At 46.4% G+C, this 18,336-nt stretch overlaps 1 protein-coding gene across 1 annotated transcript in view; it reads right to left on the minus strand.

Moving 5' to 3' along the window:
• Positions 1-911: 911 nt before the first annotated feature.
• Positions 912-18,336, minus strand: part of LOC309347746 (uncharacterized protein) — a gene marked incomplete at its 3' end in the record, with an annotated part of 34,591 nt that continues 17,166 nt past the window's right edge. Inside the window, 13 exon segments of the mRNA XM_081872517.1 lie at positions 912-965; positions 967-1,203; positions 2,300-2,493; positions 2,761-2,863; positions 3,656-3,868; positions 4,961-5,244; positions 6,480-6,722; positions 8,034-8,233; positions 9,093-9,202; positions 10,110-10,237; positions 11,248-11,462; positions 12,480-12,738; positions 14,152-14,302. Coding sequence (XP_081728643.1) covers positions 912-965; positions 967-1,203; positions 2,300-2,493; positions 2,761-2,863; positions 3,656-3,868; positions 4,961-5,244; positions 6,480-6,722; positions 8,034-8,233; positions 9,093-9,202; positions 10,110-10,237; positions 11,248-11,462; positions 12,480-12,738; positions 14,152-14,302 — 2,391 coding nt within the window.

The raw sequence follows: 18,336 nt of genomic DNA on the forward strand, positions 1-18,336 counted from the left end.
ATGGAGTACACCTCCAGGGGTGAAGCCAACCCGCTGGAAAATCACAGCACCGGTTGTGGCTGCAGAGACCGGTAACTTAAATTTCTGCCTCCCGTGTTATTTTTGCTGCATTAGCAGCACTGAAGTGATCTCTCCAAGATGCAACCCTGGGCAGTGAGCATGGGGGTCCTGGGCTGCCCAGCCGACAAGACCCTGCTTCTCAGCCTACTGATGTGGTCCAAAGGAAAGCATACATTTGGCACCAGCTTGGCTGCCGGAGTTGCTGGAAGCAAGCATAAAATCATAAGGCAGAGACCAGGCCATTTAATTTATTTATTTATTTTCTATACCGCTTTGCATGCCTGAAAAGAAATAGCATATAAGAAAACAAGTCGGACGCAACAATTCATGTAGTTCTCTAGCCAGTTAGAAACTCAGATATATAAGCTAGGCGCCAAATGACTCCTTAAAACAGTACATACAGTGGGAGAGATAAGACAGTCTTCTGCTTCCACACTCTTCTCAGACCGGCATGTGATTTACACCAATCTCACCTGCAGCATCGGAGGCGGGAAATACTAACAGATTACAGCCGCCAAAAACAGAATGTCTGGTCACCATTTTGGGGCCAGGCAGTTCAAAAGTCTTATTTTTCAATACAACTTTTTGGTTCCTGAAATTTGTTCTGATTGTGCAGATAAAATATTACAGAGAATTCTACAGGATGTTTAAAACAGGCAAGAGCCAAGGATCCCCAGGCATCCAGCTTCACCTGGGCCCAAAGTGGCCAGTAACTGGGTGCTAAATGCGCTTGGCGAATTTCAAAAACTGATCTATACATAACACTGCAGTGAAAGTGTGGATGTGGTGATAAGATAGGGAAGTCAGCAGAAAACTGAGAACAACTAACCCCAATTATTCCCATGCTGGAACTACTTTTTCTTTGGTGTGCTCCTTACATTCCTGGGTGGGTTTTTACTCCTTGCGTGTGCTTTTTACACTCTGTGGTGCACTTTCACTCTTTTGTTGATTTAGAGCAGTGGAAAGCATCTTGTGCTGCAAAAGCTGTGTTCCCAGAGCTGCAGCAGTTGACAACATTTTTTCTATAGCAGACATCACAAGGGCCACCTTGGAGTTATTACTTTCTTCTTTGAGACGTTGGATTTCACTTTCCATCTCATTAGCCCTCTGCTGAAATCCTTCCTTCAGCAGTTCCTCTTGTTCCTGGGAAGTTGAAAAGCACACAGAGACAGTTTAGTTGATGGATGGATAAGAAATGGGGCAGCATCTATGAACAGGGATGGGATCAGGCCAGACCTGGACCACTTTGTGTGGCAGTTGTGTTTTCGTTGCCAACCAATGCATTTCCCCACTGCACTGTGTTGCCAAATGGCCTCCCATAAAACCAACTGTCTCCAAACTAGACCTGCTTTTTTATTTTGAGCATATAGGGATTTGTGCAAAATCTGACGGGGTTAAGAGCAACAGGAGCTTGGCTATGCGCAACACACAAAATTCAGCTTAATCCTGTCCTCAGGCAAGCCAATCCCAGCTGGACCCATACCTTCACAGGTAAGAGCTACAAATATTAATGGACTCCCATCATCCATGACCACCGGCTGAGGCAGATGGGAGCTGGAGGCTCCCATTTGGAGGGTACCATGCTGACTATTCCATCTGACTATACCATCTGCATGGGCAAAATTAGATCCTGACCCACCTCAAGGGGTTGTTGTAAGGAGAACAAAGGAACTGTATAAGAAGTTGTTTGAACACTCAGGACAAGTACTGTAGAAACACCAGCTAACGTCTATCGAATATATGGAACCTAGGTTTTACCAAGCCACAGTGAGTCACTGAAAAGCTCCCAGACAGTGCAGCTTTCTTGCCTCATTCTGCACCATCCATCAGTGGCTGCTTGCCTGCAAGAGCATATTATGCCCATTTGAAAGCATCTCCTCTAGTTAGGGATTTTCCAGGCACAAATCAAGGTGACGGCAATCACCTTTAAAGCATTAAATAATTTGTTCTTGATTTTGCTTAAAAGACATAGGGTTATGTAGCCTGTATAAAGAGGGTGATGATATATCCGGGAATATATGGTTTATGCTGAGACATTTAGAAGGGTAAAGGAGGCTGTCTGTGAACTAGATTTGGCCTTGAATGGAGGAAGAGTTCTGCTTCTAAGCATCATCCTAAGAAGAAAGCAGGAGCAGGGGAAATGGGACCCTCCAGATCTGGAGGACCACAGACTCCCCACCCCTGGCCTAAATATTGAATCTTCCAGGGGGCCAGCTGCATCTGACTCAGCTCTCTTTACCTTGAGTTTATGCCGTATCATCTTTTCTGTTTCCTCTTCCATCAACTTCTTCTCTTTCTCCATCTTCTCCTTCAACAGCCAGAGCTGTTCATCGTGGCTTCGCTTCTCATCCTCCATCATTTGCTTTAGTCTGGCCTGCTCCTGCTCCAACAGCTTCTGCTGCAGCTGGGCTGCTTCGGCCTGAGCGCGCTGGGCTGGGGGCCAGCGAAGGAAAAGAGACAACATGAATACTGAGGGGTCTGCCATCCCCTGCCGCCATCTCCCCTTCACCCTGTGTTCTGTTCAATGTTCTCTCCTTGCCTGAAGATGAGAATACTACATCTGTCGCTATGCCATTCTGCAAAAAGGTACCACAACTGTAACCCTTCCCTGGGAACTCAGAGCCCAGCCAGAGAAGGCCAGGACGTTTACTTTCTAATACATATAATTTATGACATATACTCATTGCCTTAGATATGCACCTTCAATTTCCTTCTCTTTGTCGGTCAGGGCGTGGTCCATCTGAAGGAGAGAGTTTGCCACCGTCTGCTTAGATTTCAGGAATTCTTCAAGAGCTTTGTCTGCCTGATAACACATTGAGAGCAAAAGTTATTCATTTTACACTATAATGGGGGGACAGACGAGATTATATATTGTGATTAAGGACAAAAATTGGTGTATAGTAAATTAATAATTGCATCTTAATGAGGTGCTGAGAAATGGATAATAGTGGTCCCTAATCCCTCTCTTATGGTGCTGGAGGAGACTCTTGAGAGTCCCATGGACTGCAAGAAGATCAAACGTATCCATTCTTAAGGAAATCAGCCCTGAGTGCTCGCTGGAAGGACAGATCGTGAAGCTGAGGCTCCAATACTTTGGCCACCTCATGAGAAGAGAAGACTCCCTGGAAAAGACCCTGATGTTGGGAAAGATGGAGGGCACAAGGAGAAGGGGACAACAGAGGACAAGATGGTTGGACGGTGTTCTCGAAGCTACCAGCATGAGTTTGACCAAACTGCGGGAGGCAGTGGAAGACAGGAGTGCCTGGCATGCTCTGGTCCATGGGGTCATGAAGAGTCGGACACGACTAAACGACTAAACAACCTCTCACATAGCCTAGAAGACAAAGATCTCTTTTAAACTATTTTATGGAAACCACTTTAATATATTTTTCATTGAACAGAGTTTATTCATTTTGGTAAGTAGATGAACAAACTAATTCACTTTGATTCAAGCCCTATTGAATTCAGTGGGGCTTACTCCCAAGAGTATTGCACCCCAGTATTGCACCCCAGGTCTAAAGTTTGGATCTGTCCTCAGTCAGTATAAGAATGCTCATTCTTTGGATATCACAGAAATGCTGGCTTTCTGCCCTACCTGAATTCCTTTCTCAGGTACCAAGTGGTATTTCTTCTCTATTTCGTCCCGTTTCTCCAGATAACGCTGGTAGCCACCAGGCACAGAGTAAATTCCCATCCGGAGCTCATCTTCTAGCTCCTGGGAAAGATCTGTCAGCACGGCAAAGCAGCGGTCAAAAGACGCCTGCTCATTCTTCCTGCAGAACTCTTCCTTTTTCTGCTTCAGCTCTTGCTACGAGACAGAAAATTGGCAGAAAGATGATCTGTTAATAATGATGAAAAGCTTTTCCTCTTCAGTGGAAAGACTTACGAACAAGGCCACATCAAAACTGCAGTTTCAATTGACTTAACTGTCCCCACTCCCACCAAAAATCGTGGGAACTGGCTACGACACCAATGATCTAGAACGGCTGCATTTCTGAAATGTAGGCCAGTTTAAGTTGTCTGGCTCCACCCTTCCTAAAGTTTAAAACTAAGTGCGTAACCAATCAAATTGCAATCCTACCAGTCTTCTGGGATATGTGTATCTCTTCCATTTTATCAGGAGAATGTGTCTTTCACAGATAACTAAGCGAGCAATCCTACAGCAAGATGCTCCACGATGAAAGGGCTAGGATGCAGCGGATCTCTGGCTGAGCCAGGAAGTTCCCCGCACAAGCAGGCTATGCTGGCTTAGCTCCCTCATTCTTGGTTCAGTCGGGGATACACTAGAGTTTCCCCCAGATCCTGGTTCAGCCATGACTCACATCTTGAGCTGGCCTAAAGCCTGAAAAGGGGGCATTTAAGGGGCATGGTGGGGGCAGGACCGGGGGGGGGGGGTCCTAAGCCTATTCTGCTCAGTCATGTGACCTGGAAACCCAATGAAAACTCAGATGGCCAAGGGGATGGTGCAGTTCAAACACTTATTTTAAAGGTTTGTTCTCCCTCTGCCAGGCTTAGGATTGCTATGCAAGCAGTTGCTCAATAGCTGAATGGAGTTTGGTGTATAACTTTACACCAGCTTAACTGCTTTATGCCACCTTTCTATGTTCCTTTTTGTCTTTGGATAACAAGAGGCTGTCTCCATTCTGAAGAGAGAGATTTTTAGAAAACCCCGCGAGTTTTGAAGGATCCTCCTAGCTGTGATGCTCAGAGCTATGCTAGGTAAGCGTTTATTCTGCTATGTTTTATTTATTTTTTCCTGATCTTGTTTTCTTCTAAATGTTTCCTTCAGCCAATTAACATTTATGTAGGAAGACAAGAAGCTCCTCGTACAGAGTCAGACCAGTATTGTCTATCCTTGGGGCAGAGGTGTTGTTGTTTTTAAAAAAGAGAACAGATTTACCTCAAGCTTCTCTTGTGATTTTTTTACCAACTCATCGCCAAAGGCACGAGACATGAAGATGCCAGTGGCTTCCCTCTCACACTCGGCATGCACCGCCAGCAGCTCATTGACGGAGCCCGTGGGCAGCTTCAACCGCTGCCCCATCCGCTCTTCGTAACAGGAAATGGCATCACACACAGCCGCTGCGTTCTCGATCTCTGCCAGGGCCAGCACGGCATTCTCCAAGCAGGGCAAATCCCCGCTGTTGATAGCATTGACGTAGGTCTTCACCAGGTTCTGAAGCACTGAAGAGAAGAATTGGGCAAAGTCACCAAATCAGAAATGGCAGAACAGGGATGCCCATCCCGCTTAACTTTTGTACACCGAGGAAATGTATCCCGAGTCAAACATCTTTCAAACGTTGGTACTATAACTGGGGACACGTCATCCACTGTACCTGCAGATTTCTCATAAAAGCAAAGAGATATTCTGCACAAAACAAGAGGCAGAGAAGACATGTTTTTAAAAGGAATGTTCTAGCCCTCATGCCTGTAGAAAATAACCTGAAATATGAAGGAAGCACTTGGGAATGCTTAAAAAACAGAGATTACGATTCTCTGCCCTGCACCCACATCTCATTCCTAATTATTATTACCTCTCTATGCTACATATGTATTACTGCCTTCCGTACTTCTGGTTCTTGCCAAAGCTGGAAGCAGCCCAATCCATAGCTCATTGTCAGCACAGTGAGCAGTCCTGGGGCCACACTGTGATAAGTATGAAACAGCACAACCGGGCTCAGAACCCAGCTCAGAACCAATATTTTACTGAAATAAAACATCAACAAAACAAAGAACAAAACCTGTATATTAGCAGCACCATGGGGACTTAACTCTGCAGAAATAGGCATGGAAGTGTTTGGTCTATTAACTCTCAATAAATAAAATGGGGAGGGGGTGAACAGGCTTTTTAGTAGCCAAATGTCCTGGGTTCAAGTCCTTGCTTGCTGCAGAAGCATAATAAATGATGTAAGCATTGAGTCAATGCATACAATATTGCTTTCTGCACAAATGACACAACCAAATTTCTCTGAAAGTAGAATTTGGGTTTCATCACAGAATCATTACTGTATTTTATTCTGTGTATATAATTTTCAAAATAAATTCTACCTAAATGATGTTCAGCAGGCAATCAAGTGAGCAGCTTACATGCAATTCAGCCTGCACGTGAACAAAGAAATTATCAAACTGCAGAGCAAGGACAAACTAAAGCATTTTATACAGTCAGGTGGTCACTATTGGTTTCTGATGTCACCTGATCCCTTCTTGGCTGGGAGTGAAGTAACACCATTCACCTCAAGCTGACAGCTTCCTACACTCCCAAACTGCTTTGGAGGAAAAAGCCCCCCATCCATGGGGTTCCCAGATTGAGACCAGTTATTGGTATTATTAGAACGGAACTGGGTAAAACTAGTTACTGTAATCAGAATGGTTCCCTACCCACCAACCCCAGCCTACAATCTTCCAAAAATGTTCCCTACTTATTCCTGTCACAACTTGGCCTCCCGGGACTGTCTTGGGTCGCGATGTCTCCCAAATGTGTTGGCAGAAACGAGCCACCGGCTCCAAGAAATCTTCCTCCAAATCATCTTCTTCCAGTTCCTCCAGCCGAGACAACTTTTTCTTGCTAGCTGGGCGGTCAAACGTGAAACATTTTCGCGAAGGAAAGAATCTGCGGATACACGACCTGGGCATGTTGCACCTCTGGATTTGCTCACTATTACCTGGGGGAGAAGAAGTGTGAGTACACAAGACAATCTGTTACTATTGCCAAATTCCACAGAAAATGTGCCAACCATCTCCCTGGTGGAGCAAACTCACCTTGTTACCTGTAAACATTCAAGTCTCCATGCCAACTCAACTGACACCTGAGGTCCCAGGGCTTGCTGTAAACAGAGAGATATTGCTCTCTGTTTCAGCACTGCAATGTTATGGCCTTGCTCTGAGCACAGTGGTACCTCGGGTTAAGTACTTAATTCGTTCCGGAGGTCCGTTCTTAACCTGAAACTGTTCTTAACCTGAAGCACCAATTTAGCTAATGGGGCCTCCCGCTGCCACCACGCCGCCGGAGCACGATTTCTGTTCTCATCCTGAAGCAAAGTTCTTAACGGAGTCTGTAACCTGAAGCGTCTGTAACCTGAAGCATATGTAACCCGAGGTACCACTGTATATATTTCCCTCTTCATAGTGCACTTACAGCTCGCATGTGTATATTTGAGATTAGCAGGTAAGACTCCTATGTCATAGGAGTTTCAGGGAGCCCAGTCCAACTGTACAAGCAACTTAGCTTGGTGGTATGAGGTTTTTCACAATTTTGTGGCTTTTAGCTTTTACAGTTTGGGTATCAACATTGTAATTGTTGTAGGGCGTTTGTAAACCTCCCTGGGAACACAATTGGGGATTGACACGAAGAGTTATTACTAATGCAGTCTGCAGCCAGAGACATGTGCCTCAGGACCCGGTGTGATATATCTCTGTGTCTTGCTCCATGTAGCACAGGGGAAATTATTTAAACCTCCTTATGGGACGCGGGTGGCGCTGTGGGTAAAACCACAGTGCCTAGGACTTGACGATCGTATGGTCAGCAGTTTCGAATCCCCACGGCGGGGTGAGCTCCCGTCTTTCGGTCCCAGCTACTGCCCACCTAGCAGTTCGAAAGCACCCTTAAAGTGCAAGTAGATAAATAGGTACCGCTTTATAGCGGGAAGGTAAACGTTGTTCCGTGTGCTGTGCTGGTGCAGGCTCACCAGAGCAGCGATGTCACACTGGCCATGTGACCCGGAAGTGTCTGCGGATGGCGCCGGCTCCCAGCCTCTAGAGTGAGATGAGCGCACAACCCTAGAGTCTGTCAAGACTGGCCCGTACGGGCAGGGGTACCTTTACCTTTACCTTTACCCCTCAGTGGCTATGTGACTGGATACATTCACCCACTTGAATATTAGGCCTTTTTGACTTAGATCATTTGTGAACCTCTAAACTAACAGTGTCCTCTCCCCATCTCAGACACTGCATTTTCTTTCTTGCAGTTACTGTACCTTTCTGCAGTCTCAAGGCATTCTCCAGGTACCCGTCCTCAGTGACAGGGTGTCCATCTATCTCCAGCTGTAGTGTGAAATCCCGCACTGCCCAGATGAAGTCTGGGAAGAAACGGACAAATTCGGCAGAGTTCTTCTCCTCTGCATCTTCCCCGGAGGAAGCTTTTGCTCTAATCTTTTTTGTCAGCTCAGTGACATAGCTGGGGAGTGCTAAGGAAAACAATTCCAGGGCAGGTCTGGGGCCTGTTTGAACCTGCAGTTGTGGGCTGGCCGGAAATGATGATACGGCTTTTGAGCAGAGAGATTTACACTACAGAAAGACCACATACAGTCATACCTTGGAAGTCGAACGGAATCCGTTCTGGAAGACTGTTCAACTTCCAAAACGTTCAGAAACCAAAGCGCAGCTTCTCATTGGCTGCAAGAAGCTCCTGCAGCCAATCGGAAGCCGTGCTGGACGTTTGGCTTCCGAAAATCGTTCAAAAACTGGAACACTCACTTCCGGTTTTCAATCGCTCAGGAACAGAAATGCATGAGTTCCAAGGCATTCGGCAACCAAGGTACGACTGTATTGCAATTGTAATTTAGGCAGGGTTTTGTGGCAAGGGGCTGACATCTCTCATTTTCACACCTTAAGGCCTATTCCTAATTTTATGCCTTCTGGAGTTCCTGCCTGCCCGCCGCCCATATCTGTAAAACATGTCTCTGGAGGTTCCCAATTTGTGGCTGTGACCACTGATCCACCCCCCTCACAGTGTGTCCCAATGAGCTCCTTGCTCACCCACCTTCCGATCCTGGGAGATTGCCTGCCTCTTCTATCGGCTACATCCCCTCTGTGTTTCCTCCTGCACCACCCTGTAGTTCCTCAGCATCATGCAGACCACTCTAACCATCATGGACTCTCAGACCAGGAGAGTTCATTCCATCTGCTTCTGCATCAAGAGATCTGTCTCTCATGGAGTGAAACCCCTAGAGGGACAACCTATAACTGCCTCCTCCTAGATCCTCCAGGCCAAGTGTGCAAGCCCAGCTGGGATTTCTGATGCCCCAAAAGGATACTGCAGGTTCTCCAGGGCATTTTGGTCAATGGTGCCTATGCTGTTGTACACCAGGGTGCTGCTGAGCAGAATGGCCAGGGCAAAGATCCATGAGTCGTTCTGTGTGTTTCCCTGAAACAGAAATATAAATATCAGTTACCACCAGGGGGGTTTTCAGCCAGAACTCAGTTCTGGCACCTCTCTGGTAGATGCCATTGCCATTAACACCAGGTCAACACACACCACAATTGCTTCATTACGTAAATCATGTTCAGAATACCACAACACACACGTCTCTGACTGGCAACGTCTGCATTCCTGTGGACTATTTTGGCTGAAAAAAACCTCCTGGAAACCTTGTCGCTGAAGAAGCCCAATGGGTGAAACAAGGGTGTATCCTGAGAACTGGTCTATCATCAGCTGCCTTATTGTTACTAAGTAGTTCTGTTTGTTATACTCTCAAGACATAAGATGATGCAGAAGGAAGATATCAGTATGAAATGTCGTTGCCCACAGGAACTGTACGTTGTAATCGTTGGACTTGACAATCTTTGGACTTGACTATCTCTTGGACGTTACGACAATAAAAACATATAGAAGGTTAATAGTAATATGATATGTTATTGCCACCAGGAACTGTGCTTTGCAATTTTTTGATATGACGATTATATATACAGTAGTACCAAGGGTTAAGTACTTAATTCGTTCCGGAGGTCTGTTCTTAACCTGAAGCACCACTTTAGCTAATGGGGCCTCCTGCTGCCGCCGCGCCACCGGAGCCCGATTTCTGTTCTCATCCTGAAGCAAAGTTCTTAACCTGAAGCACTATTTCTGTGTTAGTGGAGTCTGTAACCTGAAGCTTATGTAACCTGAAGCATATGTAACCTGAGGTACCACTGTAATGTTATTATATAATGTTATGTTACTTTACAGCCAGTTACGTGTGTGTTGTGGTATTCTTAACATATTTTGTCACAAGGCTCTTTTGAAAGGGCTAGTCTTCCGCTGTCATCCCAGCTGCCATATCCCCCCAGCTCACCTTCTGCACATCACCCAACCCTTCTGTGTCCAGCAGCAACAGGGTGAGGTCAGGCCTGTGGGGGTGAGGGAGGCACCACATCCAGATGCCCTTTGTGAGCCCCTGCACCGTGGCACCCAAACAGAAACCTGAGGAAAGAGCGGGCAATGATTCAGAGACAGAAAACAGCAGGTGCCATGGCTTAAGGCGCAGGTCACTAGGAAACCCCACTAAACTCAATGAAACATTTGTCACATCCCCATCATAGTTTTAAAGCACATGAGTTCCACCCTCAAAGAATCATGGGAACTGTAGTTTGCTTGGGTTCTGGGAATAGTAGCTCAGCAAGTAGTAAACTACAGTTCCCGGGCTTTAGGTTTATGGTGCAGATGTGACCTGCGTAAAGAGGGATCAGATGATGAACTCTTTCTGGTTAAAACACCTAGCACCTGTCCCCTTAGTGAAAGAAAACTTAACAGAAGAACCTAACAGAAGAACCTATGTAAGCTGTAAAGTGTCGTGAACATTGAACTTGGGACTAGGATGTGGAAGAACAGAGTTGGAATCCACACGGGGAGACCTTGGGCTAGTTCAGGGGTCAGCAACCTTTTTCAGCCGTGGGCCGGTCCACCGTCCCTCAGACCATGTGGGGGGCCGGACTATATTTTGAAGGGAGGGAAATGAACGAATTCCTATGTCCCACAAATAACCCAGAGATGCATTTTAAATAAAAGGACACATTCTACTCATGTAAAAACATGCTGATTCCAGGACTGTCTGAGGGCTGGATTGAGAAGGCGATCTGGCCCACGGGCCTTTTGTTGCCTACCCTAGTTGCTGTCTCTCAGCTGAACCTACCTCACAGGGTTGCTGTGAGCATAAAATGTATATGGGGAAAACTGAATACCACCTGGAGCTCCTTGGAGGAAATGTGGTGTGGGGGGGTGTGGGGTGTGTGTGTGTGTGTGTATATATATATAAAATAACCTTCCCTCCTGTGTATTCTGCTGAGTGGGGACCACAAACCTCTGACTCAAAGTCCTATCTCCCCTCTGGTTCTATATAAATATTAATTTACACCACTGTCTTGCTCCTCATGCGGCTACTAGACTCCAGCCCTTCCCTTGAGTAACAGGAAATATTCATGAAGCCAAATCACCTTTTCTCTTGCTGGCAAGCCTGTTCATGAGGTAGGACTTGCCAGTGCGGTACAACCCCGCAATGGCCACCACCACCACCGGCTGGCGGATCCTGGCAAGCACCTCTGCAGCTTCCCGGTTCACCACAAGCTTCCCGTCCGGCATGTTCTCAATTAGGCAAACAGGAGCCTCCATGTGGACCTGCCCTGGGGCCATCGTGCAAGAGAAGATGGGTCTGCAAAAGGAAAACAGGAGCTCACAACACAGTGGAAACTCAAGTGTGTCTCTATTAGTGAGTCAGTGTTTCCCAAACTTGGGTCTCCAGCTGTTTTGGGACTACAGTTCCCATCATCCCTGACCACTGGTCCTGCTAGCTAGGGATGATGGGAATTGTAGTCCAATTCAATTCAATTCAAGTGTCTCTCTCTCTCTCTCTCTCTGCCTGTGAGCGAGTGAATGAGTGAAACCTGACTGGAAAAAGTTCAGGAAGGGCACAAATCACGATTCAGCTTCGCCGCACTGGGATCCCAGATATTTTCTGGCACCTGAAAGTTACCCAGCTGGACATTCTCAGGATAGTTGTGACAAGTTTACATCTGTCCTAGATGCTGTCATTTTTCTTTCATGCACACCTGGAAATAGACTTTGTCCCTGCTGTCACCATTCCCCCCCCAGCACCACACCTATGGCTTTCATTTTATCGGAACTTATGCGAAGCCGGCAGAACTGCCCCCCTCCCTATTTAAGAATACATTCTGGCGTGCCGACATTTTAATTCCCGCCCCTCCCATGCCTCTGTTGCAAGAGCCACGTATTATTTCTACTATCGGAGTCTTTTGAAACAAAAGTTTTAAGTGCACGCTGCAGCCGGTCAGTGGGGGGGGGGGGCACGGGACTTGCATGTTTGATTAACCCTTTCCTTGCCAGCCCCCTCCCTGCTGCTAGGATTCGATTCCCTTCCTCGCAGGTGAACTTGAATAAAATATTGGGACGGCCCGGGTAAGCTTCGCCCCGCATAATCGATCACATGACGCGGTGCACGCACCCCATTTGAGTGACAATGCCCATCAACTTGGGGTGAGGGGTCAAATATTTCATGGGGGGCGCAAAGACCCCTCCCCGAATTGGCTCCTACACTCCCTCGGCTGCTTTTGCTCCTGGCTAAGATTCCCGCGCCGTGTTTACCTTGCAAAAAGAAAGGAGCGCTAGGGGTCAACAACAACAGCGACATCGCGAAGCTGCCTTTTCTTACTTTTTGGTGTTGTTTTCTTTTTGCAGGGACGGGCCTCGGGAGGATGGGTCTTGACTGAACTCGATTGTTGCAGGTTCTCTCTTGCAGACGAGCTGGCAGGCCGGCAGGAAGAGGGAGAGAGCCTTGCTCGGAGTTCCCAGCGGAGACGGCAGGAGGGGACGGCAGGAAAAGCTCAAGTCTCGCCTTCGGGGTAAGAGCAAGAACTCGGGAACAGCAAGACGCTCCTGTGGCTCGAAATCTCTTGCAGCCCCCAGCTGCCCTTCCAGGAAATGGGAAATCTTCGCGACCAATCAGCCTCCTTTATTGCCCCTGGCGACGCTTCAAGATATGCGAGGAACGAAAGCGAAAGTGCCCGGGCTGCGCACCTCTTTCTCTGAAAGGCGCGCGATTCCGGGAAACGAGCAAACAGGAAGGCAGGTGGAATTAAGCAATCGGGATAAAAATAATACAGTGGTACCTCGGGTTACATACGCTTCAGGTTACATACGCTTCAGGTTACAGACTCCACTAACCCACAAATAGTGCTTCAGGTTAAGAACTTTGCTTCAGGATAAGAACAGAAATCGGGCTCCGGCGGCGCAACGGCAGCAGGAGGCCCCATTAGCTAAAGTGGTGCTTCAGGTTAAGAACAGTTTCAGGTTAAGTACGGACCTCCGGAACGAATCAAATACTTAACCCTTGGTACCACTGTACACTGACACAGAAGTCACCAGACCCTTCTATATAGTGAGAGGGTGGGGAGGGGTATTACTCAGAAGGGTGGTGGGAATGGGTGATTGGCTGATAGGTGTGGTAAACCTGTTGACGACTGTTAACGACTGCAATTGGTCTTACAGGAAAAAGCAAGGGGTGAGATGTATAATGAGATAGGAATCCAATGTTTGGGACGTTGATGCTGCAGCGGTGGCAGAGGGGCTGCCACCGCCTTGACCTCAACCACCACGTTTCCTCTTCCTCTGAGGCTTCTATCTCTTTTCTCCATGAGCCTGGGCAGCCCCTAAGTTGTTGGTTCTTTGGTGGTGGTGGGGAAGCGGTGCGAGGTGGGTCAGGCATGGAAGGCGGAGAAGGAGGGCTGAGAGTGGCAGTGAGGCATGGGCAGCGCAACGCCTCCCTTTCCATCGGAGCAGCCCCAATCCCATTCCTACTTGTGTGCAAGCAGGAGGGGGTGGGGATCCCTCAGTTGGGAAGGGAGGCTTCCTGTTGCCTAACTGAGAGATCCCCGCCCACTCCTGTTTGCATGCAAACAAGCTCTGATAGGCAGCGTGAAGCCTCCCTTCACAGCTTAGTTGCTGGGGTCAGGGAAGGTGGAGGCAGCCCGGAAGCTGCATCTTAAGAGCCCCCGCACCACCATCATATGGGGACTTCCATATGGGGACAGGAGAGCTCTGATGGTGTTTCCTGCTTGGCAGGGGGTTGAACTCGATGGCCCTTGTGGTCTCTTCCAACTCTATGATTCTATGATTCTATGATTCTATCAGCTACATCCCCTCTGTTTCCTCCTGCACCACCCTGTAGTTCCTCAGCATCATGCAGACCACTCTAAGCATCATGGAGTCTCAGACCAGGAGAGTTCATTCCATCTGCTTCTGCATCAAGAGATCTGTCTCTCATGGAGTGAAACCCCTAGAGGGACAACCTACAACTGCCTCCTCCTAGATCCCCCAGGCCAAGCGTGCAAGCCCAGCTGGGATTTCTGATGCCCCAAAAGGATACTGCAGGTTCTCCAGGGCATTTTGGTCAATGGTGCCCATGCTGTTGTACACCAGGGTGCTGCTGAGCAGAATGGCCAGGGCAAAGATCCATGAGTCGTTCTGTGTGTTTCCCTGAAACATAAAACAGGGCTTTCAAGGACAACCCAAGAGTCCATCACCCCAAATCCCAATGCCCCATTGCCAGCTGCACTCTTTGTGTTGTTGCTTTTCCGCTGCTCCTGTTGCACCAGGTTAAGGAATTCTTGGTAACGAATGCAGATCATAACTTGCTTGCAGCATCTTAGACTGCACTTGGAAGCCTTGCAGAGGCATATTGCCTAACTGTTGGCAACTACCCCACAAGCACCAAACAGATGTGTTTATTGTATGTTTAGAGGGGTTTTTTTACATCCATGACACTCAGCCTGTCACACAGCCTCCAAAGTGGCTTGTAGCAGAATTTGGTGACGGGCACAGGAACTCAGAATTTAAACTTTCAGTTAATATAAAGAGTAAATTCTAGCACACAAGGTAAGAGTGGTTAAACCTGCTGAACCACGGCGAAAGCTAGCCAGGGCACATGCAGCCAATGGTGGGCAGAGCCAGAAATAATGATCAGTAGAATTTCCAGCACTGCACCACTCTTGTTCTTCTTACCTCCCAATCACACACACACCGTGGAAGAAGCAACATTTGCCATTTAGGTGGTGCAGAGACCAAAAAACCTTCGTGAGACTTGCAAAATGAGCAAATAAATGCAAGACTGCTTACCATTAAGGCCACGGATTTCAGGAGAATTTTTTTATCATTTCAAGGCGAATCACTGTTTGTGTTTGCAATGACTAATTACCTTGTGTGGCACAACTCTGGCAAGTGGGAAATGTGCCCTGGCACACCCAGAGCAGTTATTGCTGGAAACAAGCCTGAAACTGAAACCTTTGTTGATACAAAACATTAAATGTTTCAATTTCATTTTTGCTGTCTAATGTGTCCCAGGAAAACTATAAATATAAAGCACCTGTAGGGCATTAGTAAACATGACCCCATTGGCATATTAAAATATGCCTACATCGAGAACTCTCATTCTTCAGTGAAGCATTATAGTTCATTGTAAACTTCCTTGAGTGGCAGCATTTTCTGTGTACTTAAAATGTTTTTCAGAGCTGCGCCTTGTGTGAATGAATTGTCACTCGGGTAAACATGATACATGCCCCATTTGCAAACCACATATACCTGCACCAAGAACCCTTTAGTTTCATAATAAATGTTGGCCCCTCCAGCAGAAGAGCCTAACTTTCTTCACTTTCCCCCAAGGGCCACGTATGGCCAACCTTCTGGAAGTCACATGTTCAAATATATAAAACGATGTCACATAGAGGAGGGAGAAAGGTTGTTTTCTGCTGCTCCAGAGAAGCGGACACGGAACAATGGATCCAAACTACAAGAAAGAAGATTCCACCTAAACATTAGGAAGAACTGCCTGACAGTAAGAGCTGTTCAACAGTGGAATTTGCTGCCAAGGAGTGTGGTGGAGTCTCCTTCTTTGGAGGTCTTTAAGCAGAGACTTGACAACCATATGTCAGGAGTGCTCTGATGGTGTTTCCTGCTTGGCAGGGGGTTGGACTCGATGGCCCTTGTGGTCTCTTCCAACTCTATGATTCTATGATTCTAAGATCTCCTAACAAGCTTGCTTGACGTACGGATTCCTTTCCTTTCTCTGGTGTGTGCCATATTTTCTCCTCTTAAACAATTAAGGAAACTGCCAGAGTGGATGGGGACCCATTGTAGATGAGCACCTAATTTAGGGAATAATAACCATTGGGGAAAGTTTGTTTTTTTTTTTTAAATAATTTTTATTGGTTTTACAACATAAACAAAAAACAAACAAACATAACACGACTTCCCCAAACCTCCCCTTCACTGCACCCTTATTTTAAAAATTTTTTTAGCAATTCTTCATCCCTTTTTATATTTAATTCTCTTTAAAAAATTTTTTTATAAATTTCAATTTTTTTAGCTGTAATTCTTTGTATCGAATCCCTTGACATCTTAACATTCCGTAATTTTACAACAATTTTTAAGGTAAATTTTGAATTTTTTCCAGTCCTCTTCCACTGTCTCTCTCCTCTGGTCACGGATTCTGCCGGTCATCTCTGCCAGTCCCATAAATTCAGTCACCTTGGTCTGCCATTCTTCCAGAGTAGGTAGTTCTTTAATCTTCCAATACTTCGCCAAAAGAATTCTTGCTGCTGTTGTTGCGTACATAAAAAACGTTCTATCTTTCTTTGGAACCGTTTGGCCTACCATGCCCAAGAGAAAGGCCTCTGGTTTCTTTACAAATGTCCACTTAAGGATTTTCTTAATTTCATTATAGATCATTTCCCAGTAGGCCTTAATCTTCGGGCAGGTCCACCAAAGGTGATAAAAAGTTCCTTCACATTCATTACACTTCCAACAGTTATTGTTGGGCAAATGGTATATTTTTGCAAGCTTAACTGGGGTCATGTACCACCTATAGATCATTTTCATTATATTCTCTTTCAAGGCACTACATGCCGTAAATTTAATGCCTGTGGTCCATAACTGCTCCCAGTCAGCAAACATAATATCATGACCAATATCTTGTGCCCATTTAATCATGGCTGATTTAACCGTTTCATCCTGTGTGTTCCATTTTAGCAGCAAATTGTACATTCTAGACAAATTCTTAGTATTGGGTTCTAGCAATTCTGTTTCTAGCTTTGACCTCTCCTTCTGAAAACCTAATTTTCTGTCCTGCTTAAAAGTTTCATTGATCTGACCATTGGGGAAAGTTTGAATGGGTTCATGGAAAGCGAGGGAGAGGAGGATGCTTGGTGCTACAGTCAAACCTCAGTTGTCAAACATCATCTTTTCCAGAAAACTATTTGACTTCCGAAACGTTTGACAACTGAAAACTGAAAGCAGAAGCCTCAATACAATAGGGAAACTCAAAATGGAGGCCAAGTAGCATAAGGTTACCAGATTTTTTTCAATGAATCCGGGGACACAATAAATAAATACATACATACATACATACATACATACATACATACTACATGTCTCTATTCAGACCAGGTATCTCCATGGTTTTAAGTTTGGTAAAGGGACCCCTGACCATTAGGTCCAGTCATGACCGACTCGGGGGTTGTGGCGTTCATCTCGCTTTATTGGCCAAGGGAGCCAGCGTACAGCTTCTGGGTCATGTGGACAGCATGACTAAGCCACTTCTGGCGAACCAGAGCAGCGCACGGAAACGCCGTTTACCTTCCCGCCGGAGCGATACCTATTTATCTACTTGTAATTTGTGCTTTCGAACTGCTAGGTTGGCAGGAGCTGGAACCGAGCGACGGGAGCTCACCCCATCGCGGGGATTCAAACTGCTGACCTTCTGATTGGCAAGTTCTAGGCTCTGTGGTTTAACCCACAGCGCCACCTGCTTCGCAATTCAGCAACTTATCTTTCCAGTCTCTTTTGTAATAAGACAGCTACTTTGAGATCTTGTATAGAATGTCCTGTCTGTTCTCATCCTGAAGCAAAGTTCTTCCTGTCGAACAGCTCTCACTGTCAGGAAGTTCCTCCTAATGTTTAGGTGGAATCTTCTTTCTTGTAGTTTGGAACCATTGCTCCGTGTCCGCTTCTCTGGAGCAGCAGAAAACAACCTTTCTCCCTCCTCTATGTGACATCCTTTTATATATTTGAACATGGCTATCATATCACCCCTTAACCTCCTCTTCTCCAGGCTTAACATGCCCAGCTCCCTTAGCCGTTCCTCATAAGGCATCGTTTCCAGGCCTTTGACCATTTTGGTTGCCCTCCTCTGGACACGTTCCAGTTTGTCAAGTGTCCTTCTTGAACTGTGGTGCCCAGAACTGGACACAGTACTCCAGGTGAGGTCTGACCAGAGCAGAATACAGTGGCACTATTACTTCCCTTGATCTAGATGCTATACTCCTATTGATGCAGGCCAGAATTGCATTGGCTTTTTTAGCTGCCGCGTCACACTGTTGGCTCATGTCAAGTTTGTGGTCAACCAAGACTCCTAGATCCTTTTCACGTGTACTGCTCTCAAGCCAGTTGTCACCCATCTTGTATTTGTGCCTCTCATTTTTTTTGCCCAAGTGCAATACTTTACATTTCTCCCTGTT

This window comes from Podarcis erhardii, assembly GCF_964252035.2.
Source record: "Podarcis erhardii genome assembly, chromosome: 7".
NCBI classification, from domain to species: domain Eukaryota; kingdom Metazoa; phylum Chordata; class Lepidosauria; order Squamata; family Lacertidae; genus Podarcis; species Podarcis erhardii.